Below are 20,650 nucleotides of genomic sequence, written 5' to 3' on the forward strand. Positions count from 1 at the left end.
CCATGGTATTTCAGAGTAGAACTGAGGAGGGTCATAATAGCAAATAACTCAATGCATAAGTTATGCAGAAGGAATATGGTGGAGTTTGTGGGTGAGTTTGACAAGCAAAAGGACTTATACAAGGATGGCTTGCATCTGAATGGATTTGGTGTTCAGAGTTTGGAAAAGTGTTGTTAAATGAAGTAAAAATAGAAGTGCAAAATCAGGGAAAGTAGAGCTTTTAGGGGAGGGGGAAGCTGTGGAATAGATATGCAGATACCAGTGAGGCAACTGAATGTTAGAATGTGCATAAAATGCCTAAGTACCACTGCTAAGAAACCAGAATGGGATTGTTAGTGAGGGGTTGCATTAGTATACATAAGGTTCAGTTGATCCTTATGTACACTAATGCCAGGAGCATTCGGAACAAGAGGGAGGATCTTTTTGCTTTGGTTAATTCATCCTTGCCAAAAGTTATTGCTATTAGTGTGACGTGGCTGACAGAAGATGATATAGTTAGTGGCATAGAATGTGAAGAGTGTAGTATGTTCGGGGAGTGAGAGAGGAAATAATGGGGGTGTAGGAGTGTTTTTGATGATAGCCAATGAACTGCAACCAAAGAGAATAGAAGTTCAGCTCCATACCAGTGAAAATTGCACATTCAAGGCTATTTGGTGTGAGATAGAGGCCAGCAGAACAAAATATACAGCTGGATGCTTCTATAGACCAGGGAGTGGAAAGGAAAATGAAAATGGTATGCATCATCAAATAAGCTTAATGAGTTGAAGGCTAGTAATTATTATGGGGGGAATTTCAACTATGGGAACATAGATTGGAAAGAGGACACTATGGAGGAAAGAAATGAAATTTATGCAGTTACTAAGGAATAATTACCTGAGATAGCATGTGGAATATACTAGGGGTTTGAGAGTGCTAGATCTAATAATTACATCTGAGAATTTGTCTGTAACCAATATGAGCATGTTGCAACAAATTGGTGTCTTGACCTGGCAGGTGATTGATGTGTGGAATTACAAGGCTGGTAAGTATGACAAGCTTAGGAGATTGCTTGCATCAGTGCCATGGCATATGAAAATGCAAGAGCTGGATGTTGATCGTGCATGGAAGTGGTAAAGGAGTGTTTAAGGGAATTAATGGCAGACTACATACCTAGTGAGGAGAGTAAATCGAGTGAGAGTTAAATGGCTGAATATCATTAATCTGGAGCTACAAACAAAGAAAAATTTGTGGAGAGAATTCAAGGAGAAAGGTGACTGGCAGGCATATGAACAGTACGAACAAAGCACAGGCCAGAAGGGTAACCAGTGTGGTAAGAAATACAAAAGCAGAGTATGAAAAGAAATTACAGTGCAGGCCAAAGATTATCCCAAAACAGTTCTTTCAATCAGTACAGTAACGAGGGTATGAAGCACCTGTGGCAAGTGTCAAACTAGCACCTCCCTAACCCAAAAATGACAAAAATTTTGAAAAATTTAAATGTAACAAGTTAAATTTTACTAAATGCAGTATGTTAAATACTTACCATTAACCTAATCAAAATGAGTTGCAGAATTTGTATGTCTAAAGCGGCATATTGCCAAAATATAAAAATACAATATAAAATAGCAGACTTTTATATCTATTTATTTATTTTTATTTTTTACATTTGCGTCCCAAACCTAGTTGTTCCCGTGGCGGGCACCATGCTCTTGTTACGGCACTGCTTTCGATATGTCGCGAGTAAAAGGAAGAATGTTTATAGCAGAATGATTTTAAGGAATGCTGATGGTAGAGAGGTAACTGAATCAGTTGAAATGGTAGAATTACTAAATGAACACTTTACAAGAGTATATCATCCATGTGGAGATATTGTAGTAACAAGAGAGAGGCAAAGGCTTATATGGGAACTGAGTAAATGAAATGGAGATGCACAGCCTTAATGTGAATACAGCTGTGGGATTGGATGGTATACCAGCTCAAATTTTATGTGAAAGTCCTAGGGAATTGTCAGTGTCTTTGTTTAATCAAAATTTCTGTTAATTCAAAAGGGGTGGAAGGAGGAGAAAATAGTTCCATTGCATAAAGGAAGCTCATAATTGATGTAGCAAATTACCGACTGATCATCATATCAGGAGTTGTTGTCAGGGTACTGGAGAAGTTGGTCAAGAGCAAAATACAGGAATGGATAGACAGAAATAGGATACTGTATGAGGGACAACATGATCTTGTGAAAAGTAGGTCATAATAAAATCATACCTCAGTAACTTGCTCATGTTTTATAATACAATGACAGCCGAGTTGGTTAAAGGGAATAGGTTTACAGTGGTACTGCTGACTTTGCACAAGCCATTTGACAGGACACCACATGAAATTCTAATCAAACTGCAGCACATGGGGATGGATATAAAGTTGGATAAGAGGGTGGTTGATGGAGAGATATACGAGTAGTTTATTCAGGAGTAGGGTCCAGAAGAAGGCTGGTGACTAGTGGGGTGCCACAGGGCTCTGTTCTTGGACTGCTGCTATTTAATTTGTACATTAACAATATAGGAAAGGATCTGAGAGGAACTGTTCAGTTGTTTGCCGATAATGCAAAATTGGATAGTGCAAGTTAATACACATGATGTTAAAATTTTGTAGTTTATTCAACAGCTCTGAAGGAATTGAATGAGGTACTGAAGGAAAAATGCTGCAGTGAAACTGAGCAGAGATATGTTGCTTTTGCAGGACAATCCACCTGGTCATATTACTCATGGAACCCAACAGACAATACACAACTTGAGCTTTCAATGTTGGCCTCACTTACCCTATTTGTCAAACCTGGCCTCTAATCTGACTATTTCCTATTTCCAAATTTAAAGAAACACCTGAAAAGAACAAAATTGACCACAGATGATGAAATCATATCTGTAGCTGAAGACTGGCTTGTGCAACAAAGGAAACACTTTTTTCTCAAAGGATTTCAAATGATGCAGCAGCATTATAACAAGAGTATAACATTTTGTGGGGAATATATAGAATAATGTGTAAGTTACATGGCTCTACCTCAATCCCTTTATAGTGGTTATCACAACTTTTCAGGCACACCTTCATATTTTTGTGTGTAAATTGTGCTTTCCTGGCTATTTTGTTTTGTCACAAGACAAAAAAAATCAAGTTTTTGTTACTTAAGTATAAAGAGCTAATAAGCTTCATTTCGGCAATGAAAACATTAAGGGAATATTATCCCCTTAAATTAAGGGGATATTAAATCCCACATAGTTTTAAAACCAAATAAGAAACTCAAAGATTGGAATCAGAGAGTTTCTTGCCGAATATAGTAAACTATATCGGCAATCACTTACATAGCTACTCACTAATGAAGCCTCAAAAAAGGCTGAAACCGGTCTGGGTAGTGACCTCCCTCCATAATGTAATAACAGCATACATTTCCTAGGAAATGTGTTTTTACATTATGGAAAATACCTAAGAATAGCGATCTGAACTTTCCCCACCTTTGCAACGAGTCGTCCGGTATTGTACTACGTACTAGGGTCACTTGCATTAGCTCACACTAAGTGATCACCGATACTTTATAGTTTACTATATTCGGCAAGAAACTCTCTGATTCCAATCTTTGAGTTTCTTATTCGGTTTTAAAACTATGTGGGATTTAATATCCCCTTAATTTAAGTAATATCAAGTTTTTGGGATGGAAAACTCCTGATACTTCTGTATGAAACCAACTAACTCACCTTCAGTTGAAAAGCCCTGATAAGTTCTTTGTATTCTAGAAGGAATTTGAATGCAGGTCTTCCAAACCATAGGACATCTTTAAAACCGACTAAGCTACAGTGGCTGTAATTTTATATTTGTATATATATATTTTTTTTGTTGTTTGTTTCTTTTCTACAATGTCGAATAAAAAAGCATAAAAGAACAAAATGTTTCACATAAGATTCATCAACTTTTGGCCTATAGTACATTATGAGTACTACAGCTTGCTGTACAGACCATATATGGAACTGTTATGTCGTGATATTTTATTTTATACTTTATTGTGGTCTCCTTTTCCTTCTCCTTTTGTATCACTTATCTTAGATTGTCACTGTGTAGTGTTATTACTTTAGCTATATATTTCTATGCTCTATACACACGAGACTATCAGAACTCTGTACTCTCTTATCTACAGTTAAATCTATCCACACAATTGGCCGATTCTTAGAATGATTAAGTATATTAAGTAATTAACAAAGGATAGACATCTGAATTGAGTCCGATCCTCAGCAATAACAGTCTAAAGTCACCTCCTAATCAGGTTCTGGCAATATTTATTTGTTCAAGCTGTGCCAGCCAGATCCCCAGGTTAGAAATTCCTCTTAGCCAAGCAGTGACCTTCAGAAAATATACTAAGCAAAATCAATCTATTAATTACTCTTTATCTCAGTTTTATCTCTCTCTCTTAAAATTACTTTAGTTTGCAGTCATGGTCTCTGTCATATAATTCTTTCCCGCTCAGATTCAGATATTACCAAGCAGTGCATTGGATTCAATTCAAGACACAAAACAGGTTAAGATATTCAAGATACATTTATTAAATTCCTAAGATTACACATTTATAAGAATATACTCAATTGGAATAGAGGTATCCTAAGTTATAAAGTTAAACATAGCAACTGTAATTCACACAACATATCCAAGCATAGGTTAATTTCACAGCACAAAATTTTGTTAGCATCTTCTAAATATCCTTACTAGTCTACACATACTCTCAAAACAATCACATCGGTAACTTTACAGATCATTACTCACAACAATTCAAATTACTATTCATTCGTTTAAATACTTGAGAAATAGCAGTGTCTTAGATCTAAAGGCTATCTAATATTCACTATGGTCCTCCTTCCTACAAATATAAAGTTATAAAACATAACATCTCTTTTCTTCTATATCATAATATTCCTCTCTTTCTTAACAAATAATTACAAAAGGTTTTAACATTACCATATTTCTGGAAGTATATTCATTCTATCATCTTATCCTTACTTCGTCCCATGGAATCTCCGGTCTTTTTCTAGATGATTGTCTCACAGGCCAGACTTGGACTTCATTGTTCTGCCTTTCTTTCCCATTGTGGACTAGAAACTAGAAACAGCATGGCTCGGACCGATCCACGTGGACATATATGGCGGTCAGTTCCTTCAAGCTTACTCGGAAGTCTACCGATTGTCTCCTTGACTGTTCCTTCCGTACGACATCGTGAACCGATGGCAGCGAATAGCTACACGCTATCGATACGATCCTGAACTCGAACTTACCCCGACTTCACAAGAAAATCCTTATTAGACTACAGACCTCAAGAAGAAAAAGCCCCTCAAAAGGGGGGGGCAAACCCCTTTTATACTTTCTACCCTCAGCACCCTCTTTTGCGCATGTGTTGTATATTCTGTTTGCGTCTTCCTGGAAAACATCAAGCGCATGCCATTCCTCACATAAACAATTTGCCGTAGGCTACGCAATTCACCCGAGGTTTTCATTAGTGGATTACATGCCTTAACATATATCTTACAAAGAATACCTTTTTCAATATAAATTCTTACAAAAAATTATGACATCGTTTACCTTTAAGTAATATTATATAAAATAGTACTAGCATAATGTTCATTAAACAATTTACCTATGTACAAGCATTTTCATTGTTGTTTAGCTAAAACTTCTTGAATCCTGAATAAATTATTTCTTTAAGAAAATCTTTTCATTCAAGATCCAACAGAACCATATAGCAAATTTAATCTCCAGAAATGAGTGTCCTGATCTCATGCCAGATGATGAGATTCATCAACAATATACTTCAACTTTATTCTCATCTGTTAAAAGGCTCAGCTAACAGATAAAAAAAAAATCTGCAGTTTTTACATTATTTTATTATTTTTTTCCTGTACTATGAAGAGAGATCATTTTTACTAGCAGTCATTTTAATTTTTGGGTAACCGAAAAATTTTGCTTCATGTAGTAAGATTCTGGGACTCTTAAGAGTGTGTTTATTCTGTGTAAACTATGTATGTATATACTGTATATATATATATATATATATATATATATTTATTTATTTATTTTTTTATTTTTTTTTTTTCCAAAAAATGATATGTGTATGAGGTATTAATTTTAAGTAAGTCAGCTAAGTTTAACTTGTTCTAATATTTATTAAAATTCTGAAAAATAAGATTACATTATTTTCAGAGCGTGACGCATTCGACACCCTGTTTGATCATGCACCTGATAAACTACAAGTTGTAAAGAAAGTAAGTACTTTTATATAGGGCAAATATTTAAAGATATAATTAAAATTGAGCTATTTTTCTAAACAAAAAATTAAGTATGTGTATGATTGGACCTCTTTAACGGGTAAGAAGTGAAACTGTAGTTAAAGAAGATAAAGAAATTTTAAATCTCCCTTTTAATCAAAGGGAGTACCCACACATTTACAGACATAGGACACATCTCGAGGCATAGGGCCAATCACCTTTTCCTCGATACGATAGCGGTTAAATGTAGAAAAATCCTCGACACAACAAGGTAAAAGAGGAGATACGGAATAAGATGTTTTGTTTCCCAGTGCTTTTTCCTCTCCCAAGCTGAAAAAATACCCAGAAGAGGAAGATAGGAATATACAACTAAGAAAGACAACATCGGTGCAAGAAATGACAGCCAAGCATTGGTAGCCTGAAGGTGGATTTGGAATGAGAAGTGGTATCGTTTCTGTTGGATGTTGTTCATGCTATCATCGATATGTGGCCTCAAAGACTTCAGGTGTACATGAAAGCAAAAGGGGAACATTTTGAACATTGAGTGCTGCTATATGCATATTATACACATGAAAGGGAAAATCTATGTTTAATATCATGAATAAGTTTTTTCAAGAGAAAGACATTCCTATTCGTAATATTTTGTCTGCTGCTACTGATGGTGCTCCAGCAATGACAGGGCACCACAAGGGTTTCATAGCGCATTTGAAACAAGCAGTACCAAATGTACTCCTTATTACGTTTCTTTGATCACATTGTGCGAATGAAACCCGACAGTCTTCCTTGCCTGTTATTTGAGGACACTATGGAGGTACAAGACCCAAAGGAAGACCAAGATTAACATGGCATAAAGTCCTTAGAAATGCACTGGACTTTCACAGCTGGGCGAAGCCCCTAGTGTGTGTGTGTGTGTGTGTGTGTGTGTGTTCATATTTATATATACTGACTATAACAGAGACTAGAATAACAATTAAATTTATTCAAAACGCAACATGTTTCATCGGATTTTCCAACTTTTCTCAGGCGTGGGAACATAAAAAGCAAACACTACAAGAAACATTATATCACTATAAAAACGACTACTAGAAAATTCAGTTAGCTTTGAACTGTAGCTACAGTCCGCGTTGAAATCTGTATTCTGATCTACTGTAAAATGAATCAATAAATCTAATTTTATGTAAGCTTTTGTGTAAAATGTATCAACGAATTAAAGTCTAATAAATAGTTAAAGAATTATATATTATCCTATATATCTTATCACTCTATATTATCCTAAGTAATATATGTAGAAAGTTTTTTTTACTGCTAGGTATATTATAATCAACAAAAATTATATTCTTGTTTTAATCCTTTGCCCAAGCTTTTTGGATTCTGGTGTGTAATGGTGAATCCAAGACATAGCCATTGGTTAGGAAGGTGTGATGCAGGTGAGAAAGTTTAGCATAGTGAGAGCAATGTCATTGGAACAGATTGCTCTAGCTCTATGGGTTAGTGTTTTTAAGATACCATATTGTACCCTCTTAAAACAGCATATTGTAAGTATTCTATAATGTAATAATAGTATACTTTATTGTCTTTTGCACTTATAAAATATCAAAAAGATTCATTTTAGCTGATTTAAAAAAAAAAAAAAAGAAGAAGAAGAAGAAGAAAATATATAGTACGTTGTGTTGTATAGTGTGCAGTTGCAATTATAAGCAACTATGTAAAGAATAGCATATTTTATCTCTATCATAAAAATGTAGCATCAGTGGAATGATTAAGTGGTACTGCAGAGCAAGATGTAGCGTAACATGTAGCGTAACAGATTGGGGGGAAAGGATAGCAGTAGCAAACCAGGATTATCCAGTACTGTGTAATATCACATACGAAGGGTGGGGGGGAGATTTGTAAATTTATAACTGTAATAAATTTTGAATGGTTTACTATAAATGGTTGCTTTGTACATATTTATTAAAAAGATCATTATCATTTGCAGTGTATATACCACTTTTCTGACTTGTTTTCGATTCTCACAATTTGCCTGCAAAAGTTATTAGTGTCATTCTCATAGTCCATTTCCCATATCCTTTCCAGTTAGTGCCAATGTCACCTGTGGTCCTGGTGTCTGTAGTAGGCATTCCTTTCTCATAGTCCATTTCCCATATCCTTTCCAGTTAGTGCCAATGTCACCTGTAGTCCTTGTGTCTGTAGTAGGTTTGGCATTCCACATGCATGTGTATTCTGATATGAATTTAAAAACTGTGAAACTTACCAATTTAAGACTCAAATACATCAGAAAATTACTATTGAAGTGTCTGTTTCACATGTGAATCTCATCTACAAAAACACTTTTTGCCTATAATTCATTATATATTTGCATTATAATGCAAATTCAGCCTCCAGAAATGAGTGCCCTGGTCTCATGCCAGGTGATGAGATTCATCAACAAATGTTATAATTTTATTTTTAATTTACTAATTTATGATTTTTTTTTAAACTGTCTTTGTACTTCTGTATACCTGTAATGAGCTATGCACTCTTTTGCCCATTGCCTAAGTTTATTTTTGTATTATTGACTGTTTACCTTTCCCACCCTCTTCTAAGAGCATCATATTACTGGCCAGAGATTCACACTGATGTGATGAGATACTCATCGCAAAACATAAGAGTTTTATATTGAATACTTTATTTTTCCTTATGTAATTTTATATGCATAATAAATGAGAAGCCAAAATAGTAAGTTTTGGATACATGACATTAGTTATGTTAGGCTTCATACAGAGCTTTCTCAACATGTTTCAGCAACTCTCTTCATAATCTCTATGGTCAATCTAATGTTAAAACTAACATCCCTCAGAGAGATAAGAGTAATAGATATATGTATATCCTATGAAAAGCCAGTAGCTGCTCAGAAAAGCTGAAAATTTATATAAAATCAGATCTCAGATGGGCAGAGAAAACCTATATGAGCCAGCTTAAATTTAGGTAATAAAAGTAGTAATGGTTATACAAATTATATTTTTCATCACCGTCTTACATCAGAAGTTGTAGTACTGCTAATCCACAAAATCATATGTGATAATGAGCAGAGAGGGAACTTTTTTTTTTGAGCTGCAGGTTGTGAACCATGGGGGGAAAGGGGGGGGGGATTGTTATAAAGAAAAAAATAAGTAAAACATTTCAGCTACTTAGGCACGATTTTTTACTGAAGATGGTAAATTAAATATGGAAATAGACAACAGAATCAACAAAGCTGGTATGGTAGGAAGTCAATTGAATAAATTCATATGGAATAAGAGAGAAATTAGTCGCAACACTAAGTTAGCTGTATACAAGACGGTGTTCAAACCAGAGGAAGACTAAGATATAGGTGGATTGATACTGTGCAAAGTGCCTTATGTAATTTGGATAAAGTAAATAATTACTTCATCATCATCATTATCATCATTATCAAATTCCTGCCATGTACCCTCAAGGGGTGTACAGGATATGACAGTACTACATGAAAAAATTACATCATTACTAACTTCCTATCTACAATTTTCCTCCAAATCAGTCTGTTACTTGTCAAGACTCCAACATTATCAGATCTTATATTTCTATCGTCTAAGGCACTTTGTACCGTATCAATCCACCTATATCTTGGTCTTCCTCTGGGTCGTTTTCCTGCCAACCTGGCCGAGAACACTTGTTTTGCTAATCTTTCCTCTCCCATTCTATTTAAGTGACCATACCATCTGAGATTAGCTCTGCTAACGCATTCCTGGATGCTGACAATGTCAAGTTCTTTCCTAATATCCTCATTTTTAATATGATATTGCCAGTGATGCCATCTGTTCACGCCTCTAATCTTTCTCAGGACTCTCATATCTGCGGTCTCTAGTCTTTGGTCAAGTGTTTTACTTCTGACCCAGCTCTCAGATCCATAAGTTAAAATTGGTTTGAACACAGTCTTGTATACAGCTAATTTAGTGTTCCGACTAATTTCTTTCTTATTCCATATGAATTTATTCAATTGACTTCCCACGATACCAGCTTTGCTGATTCTGTTGTCTATTTCTATATTTAGTTTACCATCTTCAGTAAAAATTGTGCCTAAGTAGCTGAAATGTTTTACTTGTTCCACAGGTTCTCCATTCACAACACAGTTGACATTTTCAATGATTCTGCCTATTTTCATTGTCTTTGTCTTTTTATTGCTGACCTTCATACCATATCTATTACAACAGCTATTCAATTTAGTCAGAGAATCTTGCAGACTTGTAGCGGATTTATTTAGAAGTATAACATCATCCGCATAAAGCAAAGAGCTGACATTAACATGTCCAATTTTGATGTCAGGTTTAATACCACATTCCTTCATAATGTGATCCATATAGATAATGAATAACAGGGGGGATAATGTACATCCTTGTCTCACACCAGATTTAACATTAAACCATCTTCCTGTACTTCCTTCAATTCTAACTGCTGACTCACAACTCAAATAAAGACTAAGTATTGCTTGATATAATGCCCCATTGACACCATATAACTGCAGCGTATTGAATAGCTTCTCTCTTGGCACCTTGTCATATGCCTTTTCCAAATCGACAAAACTTAAATACAGATCTTTGTAATATTCCCATGCTTTCTCGACTATTTGTCGTAAAGTGAAGATCTGATCCAGACAGCCTCTATTTGGCCTGAATCCAGCTTGTTCTTCACCAAGCTTTTCTTCCACAATTCTTCTCAACCGTTTCTCAAGTATACTTGCATAGATCTTGCCAGGAACACTCAGTAGGGAAATACCTCTGTAATTCTCACATTCAGTTTTATTTCCCTTTTTATATATGGGTACTATGAGAGCTCTACTCCAATCATCGGGAATTCGTCCCTCTGTCCAGGCTTTCTGAACTATGCAGTGCAGCCACTGTAAGACTCTTATACCACCATACTTCAGCATTTCTGGTCGAATATCATCTACTCCTGCTGCCTTTCCACATTTCAAGCCTTTGATGGCTTTTTCTACTTCAAGTATGGATATGTATTCCTGACTGCATGCCTGGTCAGTGTTTTTTATCACTGTGCTGTCATCACTGCTTGTTTCATTTAGCAGTTTTTCAAAGTAATTTTTCATTTAGCAGTTTTTCAAAATAAACAAACTTTATTAAATAAAGTTTGTTTGTTTACTTGGATAAAGGATTAAACCAAATATGTAATTGGTAGCATAGCCAAGTGAAAAAACTTCCATTAACTATCTCTACCCCAGAGAATTTTAATAATAAGGTGTTGACACCTTTTGGCAACTGGTATATGGTGATATGACTTTTGCATTACTTCCACCTTAATATCACCACCTCTGGGTCTAGCTCCTACTGACGAAACCTCAATAAACGTCTAAACCGATCTGGATAGCGATCCTTTCCATAATGCATAGCATTATACATACCCATAAGGATATGTGCTTTGCATTATGGGATACTAAGGCAAGTGATCAGAACTTATATCACCTTTACGAAGAGTTTCCCCAGTCCTGAAAATATTTCAGGTGCAAACTTTGTTCGGTTACAATTGGATAAAGGATTAAACCAAGTATGTAATTGGTAGCATAGCCAAGTGAAAACACTTCCATAAACTAACACAGGCTTGAGTTTAAAGTCGCCTTCTGCATTGCCTCCTAATAAAAGTGTAAGACTATCTTTAGATACTTTGTGTTCTGGTTGAGATGCTTCAGTTTTAGCTAGGAAAGTTGTTGTTGGCACACGCTTCCAAAAGAGACCAGTTTCGTCGACTTTGAATATTTGCAGATTGTCACAGTCACTCTTCTGAATTATGCTTTGCAATTCTTCAGGAAACTTGGCTGCAGAATCTTTATCAACACTAGCAGATTCTCCAGTTATTATGTTATGCAGTCCAGCTTGATTTTTAAAACAGTCAAACCATCCTAAACTTGCTTTCCCATTCCTTGAAATTTGGTCCCTTTCAATGAGATAAAAATATTGAGGGCTTTTGCCTGAATATTCCCTGTACTAAGAGGTAATCCCGAGTGACAGAAGACATTCCATCTCAATCATTAAATAGCTTCTATGTCAGTAATCTGCGTGCTTAAAGAAGCAGTTGCAACTTTACCTTGTTCTTTGTATTCATCATCATCAAATTCCTGACATGTACCCTCAAGGGGTGTACAGAATATGATAGTACTACCTGAAAAATTTACATTATTACTAACTTAATATCTACAATTTTACTCCAAATCAGTCTGTTACTTGTCAAGACTCCAACATTATCAGATCTTATATTTCTTTCGTCTAAGGCACTTTGTACCGTATCAATCCACCTATATCTCGGTCTTCCTCTGGGTCGTTTTCCTGCCAACCTGGCAGAGAACACTTGTTTTGCTAATCTTTCCTCACCCATTCTGTTTAGGTGACCATACCACCTGAGATTAGCTCTGCTAACAATGTCGTTCTTTCCTAATATCCTCGTTTTTAATATGATATTGCCATTGATGCCATCTTTCTCAGGACTCTCATATCTGTGGTCTCTAGTTTTTGGTCAAGTGTTTTACTTCCGACTCAGCTCTCAGATCCATAAGTTAAAACTGGTTTGAACACTGTCTTGTATATAGCTAATTTAGTGTTCCAACTAATTTCTCTCTTATTCCATATGAATTTATTCAATTGACTTCCTACCATACCAGCTTTGTTGATTCTGTTATCTATTTCCATATTTAATTTACCATCTTCACTAAAAATCGTGCCTAAGAAGCTGAAATGTTTTACTTGTTCTACAGGTTTCCCCGTTCACAACACAGTTGACATTTTCAACGATTCTACCTATTTTCGTTGTCTTTGTAATGCTGACCTTCATACCAAATCTATTACAACAGTTATTCAATTTAGTCAGGGAATCTTGCAAACTTGTAGCGGATTTATTGATAAGTATAACATCGCCTGCATAAAGCAAAGAGCTTACATTAACATCTCCAATTTCGATATCATGTTTAATACTACTTTCCTTCATAATGTGATCCATATAGATAATGAATAACAGAGGGGATAATGTACATCCCTGTCTCACACCAGATTTAACATTAAACCATCTTCCTGTACTTCCTTCAATTCTAACTGCTGACTTACAACTCAAATAAAGACTAAGTATTGCTTGTCACCATATAACTGCAGCGTATTGAATTGCTTCTCTCTTGGCACCTTGTCATATGCCTCTTCCAAATCAACAAAACTTAAATACAGATCTTTGTTATATTCCCATGCTTTCTCGACTATTTGTTGTAAAGTGAAGATCTGATCCTGACAGCCTCTATTTGACCTGAATCCAGCTTGTTCTTCACCAAGCTTTTCTTCCACAATTCTTCTCAACCGTTTCTCAAGTATACTTGCATAGATCTTGCTGGGAACACTCAGTAGGGAAATACCTCTGTAATTCTCACATTCAGTTTTATTTCCCTTTTTATATATGGGTACTATGAGAGCTCTACTCCAATCATCGGGAATTCGTCCCTCTGTCCAGGCTTTCTGAACGATGCAGTGCAGCCACTGTAACACCAACACTTTTAAATCACCTTACAATTACTGTTACAGAGTTTAAACACTTTTAAACCACCATACTTCAGCATTTCTGGTCGAATATCATCTACTCTTGCTGCCTTTCGACATTTCGAGCCTTTGATTGTTTTTTCTACTTCAAGGATAGATATGTATTCCTGACTGTATGCCTGTTGAATGTTTTTTACCAATGTGCTATCACTGATTTTTTCTAAGTAATTACTCCATACTTCAAGGATATCGTTTTCTCCTGTTTTAATGTCACCTTTATCATCTCTGACTCCTTTTATATCACTCTTTCCTCCATTTCTAAGCTTCTTCAACAACCTCCAGAATATCTTACCACCTTCTTGATATTTATTTTCTGTGTTCTTGCCAAAGTCCTCCCATAACTTTTGTTTAGGTAGTTTTGCACAGTGTTTCACTTTCTTACATTTGTCTCTGTATTCTCTAAGAGCACAAGCTGACTTATTTGCCAGGAACTTTTGATATGCTTTCTTCTTTAACTTCCTGTGTCCACCATGGAGTTCTAATTTTTCTATCCTTGCAGACAACCTCACCACATGCCTCTCTGGCTGAATCAATCAGGGTTTTCTTCAAGGCTTGCCACTGAATCTCCAAGGTTTGGTTCCTGTTCTCACTCTTTCATTTTTTTTTTTCAGTAATATTTGTGTATTTTAGTCTACAGTTCACATCTGAGAGCTGCTCAACTTTTTATTCGCTTTAAAACTTTCTTACATGTTATTCTTTTCAATATGAAATTCAGTTTTATCCTGCTAAAGACTAAATAGTGATCACTTCCAATTTCGAATCCTCTGTACACTCTGGTGTCCTGCACCAGGGAGAAAACATCACTATCAACAATAACATAGTCAATGAGACTTTTCTTATTCCTTGCCTCTTCTCTCCATGTGAATTGGAGAGTTTGCTCTTAAATCAATATAGTCCAAACTGTAGACTCGCTGTATCCCAGATCTCGCACAGTCATTTTATTACTAGTGCCACTTTCATGTCTCTTAATGACTTCCAGCTTTTCTGCTCGCTGCAGATTGGTGATAAAAAAATTTCATGTAACGTAAAAAAATCGCATTACCTGATTAATTTTAATCAGGTAACGCGATATTAAAATGATATTAAAATATTAAACTCACTTAAAGCGGGAATAGTATTATTTCACTCAATCGCGCCAATTGATTATCGTATATATCGAATTTGTGTTAAGGGAGGTTTTCCTGTATTTTAATCTTGTCTTTGATGTAAGAAATCTTTATGATTTTTCAGTTAGTGAGTTAACCAGTCTCGTACAGGGATGAGATTCTTTGATTCTGAAAACTTGGATTTTCGTTCTCTTGCAAAATGGCTAGTTGATGAACACTTTTAAATTTTTTTTCCCTTCAATATTGTACATCAGTAATATAGGTGGGTTAAAAGTTAAATAATCTGACATTCTTATTCTGAAGACCAAACGTTTTTTTTAATGTTCACTTTCACCCAGATGTGTTATACTTAGTGCTGTCTGCTGTATCTGTCAACTTGCATACTTAGTCGAATTTGTTTTGGCTACAAACCATCCAACACTGCATAACAATGGCTAGCTTGCTTTCAAGTTGAAAAGTCAAAGGATTGTTTGCATCCTGGGATCTGTACCAGTGGGCACTGTTATTACCAGTTGAGCTACAGTTGGTAACAGCTGCATTTTCAAGCCACTTAAATATACTCATGACTTCAGCTGTCTCATTGTACCAAATATAAATCAATCAATGCAAGAGCCTCAGGACTTTCTTTCTCCTACTCTCTTCACCAAAAGTTTTTTTGTGATTAAATCTTATATTTGAGTACTCTATGCTTCTATTTCTTCTCATTTGACAATGTACTCAGTTTGCTGTGTTTTAAAGTATCATGAAGTACATGATTTTTATTTAAAAAAAAAAAAGCACAAGACATTATGATAAGTTTGCTTTGCATTGAGTATGCTAAGGAAATTTTGTTTGACGCTGATCCTAATATGGAACGAAGCTGCGAAGTCCACTGAAATCTTGATACAGCTATAAATTGCATGAGAAGATGAAAAAGTCTAGCATGATCCAAACATTTTCACTTAAATTTTTTTTGTAAAAAAGGTAACTCCATCAATATAACTTATACTGTATTTTTTTTTTTTTCCAAATTTATGCTAACTGCTGGATGAATTATAATTATTCTTATTGTATTCGCTTAGCACACATTAATTGATGGATTAATGAATTATGTTAAGAGAGGTTTTCCTGTAGATATATTTCAAGCTGAAGGACATGGCATTCCTGTATTAGAATGAAAGAAGGCCTGCCTATCATGACAATATATGTAGCAACTAGGGGTGAGGGAGTTATGCAGTTACAAAGTACAAGAAGAAAGATCTCTGTGCCATATTTGTTCTAATATCCTAGTAATATTAAAACATATAAAGTTTCTTCCAAACATTCCTGTAACCCACATTTATAGGTGTGCAACATAGCTAACTAAACTAGAGTATTACTTTTGGAGTGAACCACAAAGAGGAAAAAAAAGGCTAAGTAAAATTGTTTAATCCAACAAGTTTCTTATGCCCTCGGGCAAATTCATTAGAAATAAAATCTTTCAATTTGAAAAACTTTAATTTGAGTAATAGATACATTGCTAATACATAAACTTCCATATATAGAATTGTTTTTAAACTGATGGTGCACATCATGCTGAGGCTTCAGGCACACAGTTCACTGCATCACATTGATGGCACTGTACTCCAGGAAATAGATGAAGCTAGAGATTTGGGGATGGTGGTAGACAAAGTTAAAGTTTAGAGGACATATTGCTAAGGTTCTTGGTAACTCGGACTATATATATATATATTTTTTTTTTTTTTTTTTTTTTCAAAATTCATTTTTACTCGGTTGGAATATTATAAAAAAGGTTTAAAGACTATTACCGAGAGAAAAGATGACAAGATATATTTAAAAAAGATACTACTAGTTTCGTTACATGAACATCCTCAGGTATCACAATCAAAGAAGTATATAAAAAATTACAGAGACTTAAAATTGTGCTAACAGAACAAGTATAAAAAACAGTAGCGTGTTTGAAAAAAATGCAAGTATGAGTTCCAAACAAACGAATAATGTGCGCTGTCGCGAGTGCGCCAGTACTGAACAGAAGCAACGTGTGCATCAAAGATGATTGTAACTCAGGCTGTTGTTGATATGAGAGGAATCTAGAGAAATTTCCCTAGATTCAACAATCTTTCTTTCGAGTTCATCGTAGCACACATGGATGTTGGCAGTTTGAGTCCAGTTTACAATGTGCTGGCGGCCTCCGTCTGAGTTAGCTGAAAAGAGAACGTGGCTAGAGAGAGCGCTAGCTCTAGTCCTGTTATAGGAGATATCTCTACGGTGTTCATCTAAACGTAGAAGGATGGATTTAGCAGTCTGTCCATAGTATGGCTTTCCGCAATCACACAAAATCTTGTATACTCCTGGAAACTGAGTAGGAAGATGTTTCTGTTTATGTTTGCTAAGTAATGAACAAAGTTTTGGAAGCGTAGTGAAGCACGTTTTGAAGTTGAATTTCTTGAGAATCTTTGCCAGTTTTGGTGAAAGAGAGCTGATGTAAGGCAAGGGGAAGAGGGATCTTCAGAAGTAGTTGAGTGCCTGGGGGAAAGAAATTTGTCAATTTTCTTTGGAGAGAAACCATTGTCAGGCACTCAACTACTTCTAAAGATCCCTCTTCCCCAAGAGCCTTCATCTCCTTGCCTTACATCAGCTCTCTTTCACCAAAACTGGCAAAGATTCTCAAGAAATTCAACTTCAAAACGTGCTTCACTACGCTTCCAAAACTTCGTTCATTACTTAGCAAACATAAACAGAAACATCTTCCTACTCAGTTTCCAGGAGTATACAAGATTTTGTGTGATTGCGGAAAGCCATACTATGGACAGACTGCTAAATCCATCCTTCTACGTTTGGATGAACACTGTAGAGATATCTCCTATAACAGGACTAGAGCTAGCGCTCTCTCTAGCCACGTTCTCTTTTCAGCTAACTCAGACGAAGGCCACCAGCACATTGTAAACTGGACTCAAACTGCCAACATATCCATGTGTGCTACGATGAACTCGAAAGAAAGATTGTTGAATCTAGGGAAATTTCTCTAGATTCCTCTCATATCAACAACAGTCTGAGTTACAATCTCTCTGACGCACATGTTGCTTCTGTTCAGTACTGGCACACTCGCAACAGCGCGTAGTATTCGTTTGTTTGGAACTCATACTTGCATTTTTTTCAAACATGCTACTGTTTTTTATACTTGTTCTGTTAGCACAATTTTAAGTCTCTGTAATTTTTTATATACTTCTTTGATTGTGATACCTGAGGATGTTCATGTAACGAAACTAGTAAACTAGTAGTATCTTTTTTAAATATATCTTGTCATCTTTTCTCTCGGTAATAGTCATTAAACCTTTATATATATATATATATACAGGGTGTTCGGGATAAATTTGGCAGTTTCGTAAGGAAAAAGAAAATCTTCTTTGTATCTATTAAATTTAATGAATTGACAAAAAAACATTACAGGCAGAGTTAATTACAATACTATCAACAAGATTTACTCAAAATAACCACCATTAGCATCGATCACAGCTTCAATTCTGCTTCGGAACCTCGAACAAGCTGATGCTACAGTCTCCCTGGGAAGGGCCGCAAAAACTGTTTTAATTTTATCCATTAACTGGGCTTTTGTATTACTGGAAGTGCGATTGGTGTCTTTTTCAACTTCGCCCCATACAAAATAATCCATGGGGTTAAGGTCTGGGGAGTTTGGAGGCCAAACATTTGGACTGGTGAAGTCGTAGAAATTTTCAGACAACCATTTTTGACTTTTCCCAGAGGTGTGGCAAGGGGCCGAATCCTGCTGCCATACATACGGCCTACCATTGGCTACCCTTGTTATCCAGGGCTTGACTACAGTTAGCAACTCCACGAACAAAGCCCGAATTCCAATGCCAGGGTTCTTCAACACCTGTTCCTGCAGATTTGCGAGGAATTCTGCTGTACGAACGCAATCAGATCGTCTGCTAGGGATCTTTCTTCTTGCTACATCCTCGTAGTCACCATTGCAAGTCTCTAGTTCATGCCTGATTGTTTTTACTGTATTCAGGGAGCATTGGGCAGCAGTCGTAATATCCTTATTTTGATGGCGGGCACGAATCATCATGATACAAGTTATTCTCTTCCATGATTCAGGTGGGTTCCAGCTATCCATCCTTTCTGACATCTTGTATATGAATGAAGAAGGGTCCAAACTTTTAAATGAAGAGAAGTGTGTGTTAATACATGTAACTTACGGAAAAATATAATTAATTATAAATATGTCAAATTTATCCCGAACACCCTGTATATATAAACAAATTTTTATTAAGGATTTTATTGGCAAGGTATATATATATATATATATATATATATATATATACCTTGCCAATAAAATACTTAATAAAAATTTATCTTTGATGGTGTGAATGAGTTAAAGTACTAGCTTTCAAAAGGAAAGTTATAGAAAAAGAAAATTTTAATTATCATCATAACTTCAAATCAGTTTTCCAGAAGTTTTCTGTATATGCTTTTATGCAGTAGTTGTATAAGGCAAGGTTCATTTATAAATAAACCTTATTTTAACATTTCAGTCATAAATATAATTATAACTCTACTCATTTTTTCTTTCCCATTTTGGGGAGGAATTTTTTTTTATTGATAATCAAATTATATTTATTATCATATGACTGTTTTTAAAATTATATACTCTTTTTTAGTCACTGGTGACTTTTGTCAATAAGCATCTGAATAAAATTAATCTGGAAGTCACAGATCTAGATTCACAGGTAATTTTAAATTTTCATTTACTTTATCAGTTTTTTTCAGAAAGTATTAGTATGTGGTCACTGTGTACTAGAATTTTTTTTTTTTTTACCAGCTGTTATATTTAATAAACACAAATTATAAATTAAAGATATAAAGAAATTATACACTTGGTTTAATCCTTTATCCAAGTGTAAGCAAAGAAAGTTTGCACCTGAAATGAAATATAATTGGGATTTTGGCAACTCGTATATAGAGGCTAATGACTTCACATCACTTGCCTTAGTATCCCATAATGCAAAGCACATATCCTTATGGGTATGTAAAATGCTATGCATTATGTGGAAGGGTTGCTACTTTGGGGGTACTAAGGTTGAAGTAATGCAGAAGTCATATTTTCATATATGAGTAGCCAAAAGGTGTCACCTCCTTATTATTAAAATACTCTGGATTAGAGATAGTTGTTGGAGGTTTTCCCACTTGGTTATACAATAAATTAAAGATACCAGGAAATTATATTCTTTATCCAAGTGTAAACAAACAAAGTTTGCACCTGAAATATGAATTTGTTCTCTGGATAACACATTTTCACTTAGAATAGTTACATTAATGATTATTCCATTGATGAATTTTCTGCTTTTTTTCATTAAGTTAGTGGAAATTCAGATATTTTTAAAAACCAAATTGTTATATAACCTATGAGAATTGTATCAGGGCACATATGAGTAGGTGGAAGAGACCAGGCTAGAAGAGATGCCAAAGTACTTTGTTTTTAGTAATGATTTATCAGGTTGTCCATGTACCCAGTAGAATACTCACCATTTTCCCAGTACCCTACACTTTTTTTTTTGTAATCAACTCTTCTTCCAGCTAGGTATCAACCCTTCTCTTGTTCTTTGATGTTACAGTGATAACAAATGGGATGACTCCTGATTTCTAATAAACACTTACATGATTATTAATGGGCAGTGGTTCTTGAAGTATTTTCAAAGGT

General features: G+C 35.3%; 1 protein-coding gene across 2 annotated transcripts in view; it reads left to right on the forward strand.

Annotated features, from left to right (window-relative positions):
* Positions 1-20,650, forward strand: part of parvin (beta-parvin) — a 137,804-nt gene that overhangs the window by 102,664 nt on the left and 14,490 nt on the right. For both annotated transcript variants that reach the window (XM_090407975.1, XM_090407976.1), the window contains 2 exons: positions 6,199-6,260; positions 19,611-19,679. In XM_090407975.1, the coding sequence (XP_090264101.1) occupies positions 6,199-6,260; positions 19,611-19,679 (131 nt within the window). The remainder of the gene's footprint in view (positions 1-6,198; positions 6,261-19,610; positions 19,680-20,650) is intronic.

This window comes from Typopeltis vanoorti, chromosome 18 (genome assembly GCF_054136105.1).
Source record: "Typopeltis vanoorti isolate ZY-2024b chromosome 18, IOZ_Tvanoo_1.0, whole genome shotgun sequence".
Classification (NCBI taxonomy): domain Eukaryota; kingdom Metazoa; phylum Arthropoda; class Arachnida; order Uropygi; family Thelyphonidae; genus Typopeltis; species Typopeltis vanoorti.